Genomic DNA, 2,452 nt, shown 5'->3' with positions numbered 1-2,452 from the left:
TCCCTCCCATTCCCTCCCATTCCTCATAGAACCCCTGCTTCCCAAAGTGACAGATAACAAGAAGAATCAGAACCATCATCATGGATTTACATCCTTTAATAGTATTTTTGATGACAACAGCAGGGTATTTTCAGCTATGAGCTGTTTGGCTCTAGCTGATGCTTGGGAGGATCCCCTCCCTCCAGCTTCTGGATCTCAGTCTTCATCCAGTACGCCTGGCTCCAGGCATTTCGTCAAACAGAGAGAAGGGTGTATCCTTTGAAGAGCGGGAGGACTCACGGTTGTTTGACTGGCTTCTCTCTCCACCTTCTGAGTTGTTCATAAGGTTGTTGCTGGCCTCGGTGCCCACCATTTCTAAGATATAGTCAGTTAGGTAGTCGAGCATAGCAAGAAGGAAATCTGATGTGGAATAATTCACACATTGTCCATACTGCTCCTCCTGTAGAAGGTGGTCCACGCAGCTCACAGGTATCTGTAGCTCATTTCTAGATGAAGCATCTTGAGTCTGACTGGTACGCCCATCAGAGTTCTCCTGGTTTGTCTTCTCGGCCATGTTGTTGGCTGTATTTGGCTCCATATCAACTCTGCTTGTTTACCCAGATGGACTAGGTCTGTGGACACAGGGGCTTGGTGCTGTCCTTATATACTCTCCCCCTGTACCTCATTGGTCAGTGAACTAGCTGCCTCTGTGACATCATAGACATGAGGGATGTCACTGGTATCCAACGAGCCCTAATCAGGCCTCAGCCTAGAAATGTCTGTGACTGGGAGCTGGTTACCTGATAACTTGGCCCCAATTTTGACAGAACTGTAACTTTCCACTTGACTTTAACATTGTAGAAATAAATGAGTGTTTTAATGGAAAACTTTGCCCTGTCTGTAGGACACTGCTCTGGTTTCTAGCCTTGTATTGTCTTTGAGGGCTTTTACAAACTTTTGTCAGTTGTAGTCACTGAAGATCTTGTAAAATATATTCCCTAGTTGAGTTTCAAGCGTCTTTCTTCACACGGTGTAATCAAACAAGTTTTGCCTCTATTTACACACATTAAATTAATACTCCTAATGAATAGTCCCATGTCTGCTCTTAGATTCTCTTTTGAACCTGTTACAGTGTCTTTCTGTTTTAACATATGTTCATTTCACATTTTTTATGGCTGTCATTATCTTACCCCGTTTGAAAAACATGTTTTAATCATTTGAGGGGTCACAGTAAGACACTGAATGCTTAATGGATTCACCTGTGAGAGCCAGCATAGAGACGACTTCATGCTCAGTTCAAACCCAGGTATGTCTTTCTTGGCTCTCCTATGTGAAGCCATAGCACCAAGATGTTCCTTCTTTTATTGTATTTAATTTTCTTCTTCACTAATTTTGTGTTTCTCCTTTGTTTTTAGTTCACTAACAGCCAATAACTAGAAGGGAGAAAGTGAATGGAAGAAAAGGGTAGCTAATCCAAGCAATTTCAAATCCAACTAGACAAAACTCCATTAGTTTACAAGTCCTGGGAATAATATTCTGTGGCTTGAGATTCCTCCCTCTAATCTCTTTAATACTGTGACTTCACTTGGGTCCATAACTCTGCCCTTTGGTTCAAGGTTGTGCCCTCAGAATCATCTTTTCTTTATCTTGAATGGTAGAACATGTTTGTGCCTCTTAGCTATTATGAATAATGTTTCTATAAATATTCATATGTAAGTTCTTATGTGGACATATTTTCTTTATAAGGACAATGATGGATGATAAAGAGAATGAACTGTCATTGTATGGAATCACTCTGCCAAAAGAGGACAAGGCCAGCCACCGGCTAACTGTTTCCACTTCTGAGGCGCTGCACCCAAGCGCCCAGCTCTGGCCCTGGGACGGAGGGCGGGGGTGAGGGAGTGCGCATGTGCATGGAGCCAGAGAAGAAAGTGGTACAAGAAAAAAAAAGCCACTCAGCCGCCTCCTCGCCTCCCCGCCGCCTGCAGTAGAGCCCGCGGTGCCTGCGCAGTGCCTCACAGCTCTGGCTAATTCCTCCCAATCCCATTCAGCCCGCTTCAAATTGCTCACATGCCCAAGAACCTGTGTTTCGGCAAACCCCGCATTTTACCGGACTCTGGGGTGAATTAATGTTTATAGTGGTTCCCTAATTACTAATGCTGTTGATTATCTTTTCATGTACCTGTTCGCTATTTAGATTTCCATGAATCACAGACTGTTCAGAGATTTTACCCATGATTTTATTGGATTATCACATTATAATTAGCTGAGTGGTGTAAGAGAATTATAAGTGATCTTTTTATATTCTAGATATAAGTCCCTGGTCACCTAAATTATTTGCAAATATTTTTGTGATTGTATACACTATTTATAAAATAAAAAAGTTGTTGTTGTCATTAAAACAAAATTATTTCGTTCATTTGATGTTTAGAGGTGTCATATATGAGAAATAACTGCCCAAAGGCCGAACTAA

The 2,452-nt window shown here is 42.0% G+C and overlaps 1 protein-coding gene across 1 annotated transcript; it reads right to left on the bottom strand.

Annotated features, from left to right (window-relative positions):
• Positions 1–202: 202 nt before the first annotated feature.
• HYPM (huntingtin interacting protein M) lies at positions 203–568 on the bottom strand. Its single transcript, XM_003799913.2, has one exon. It carries the CDS (start codon positions 551–553, stop codon positions 203–205), a length of 351 nt encoding a protein of 116 aa, XP_003799961.2. The 5' UTR covers positions 554–568.
• Between the last annotated feature and the right edge of the window lie 1,884 nt (positions 569–2,452).

Source organism: Otolemur garnettii, unplaced genomic scaffold, assembly GCF_000181295.1.
Source record: "Otolemur garnettii isolate 467f Iridium unplaced genomic scaffold, OtoGar3 scaffold00158, whole genome shotgun sequence".
Classification (NCBI taxonomy): Eukaryota; Metazoa; Chordata; class Mammalia; order Primates; family Galagidae; genus Otolemur; species Otolemur garnettii.
This window is presented reverse-complemented; position numbering and strand designations above follow the sequence as displayed.

Excerpts from the sequence above, each read along its gene's own strand:
- HYPM (XM_003799913.2), bottom strand. The coding sequence starts at position 553 with ATGGCCGAGAAGACAAACCAGGAGAACTCTGATGGGCGTACCAGTCAG.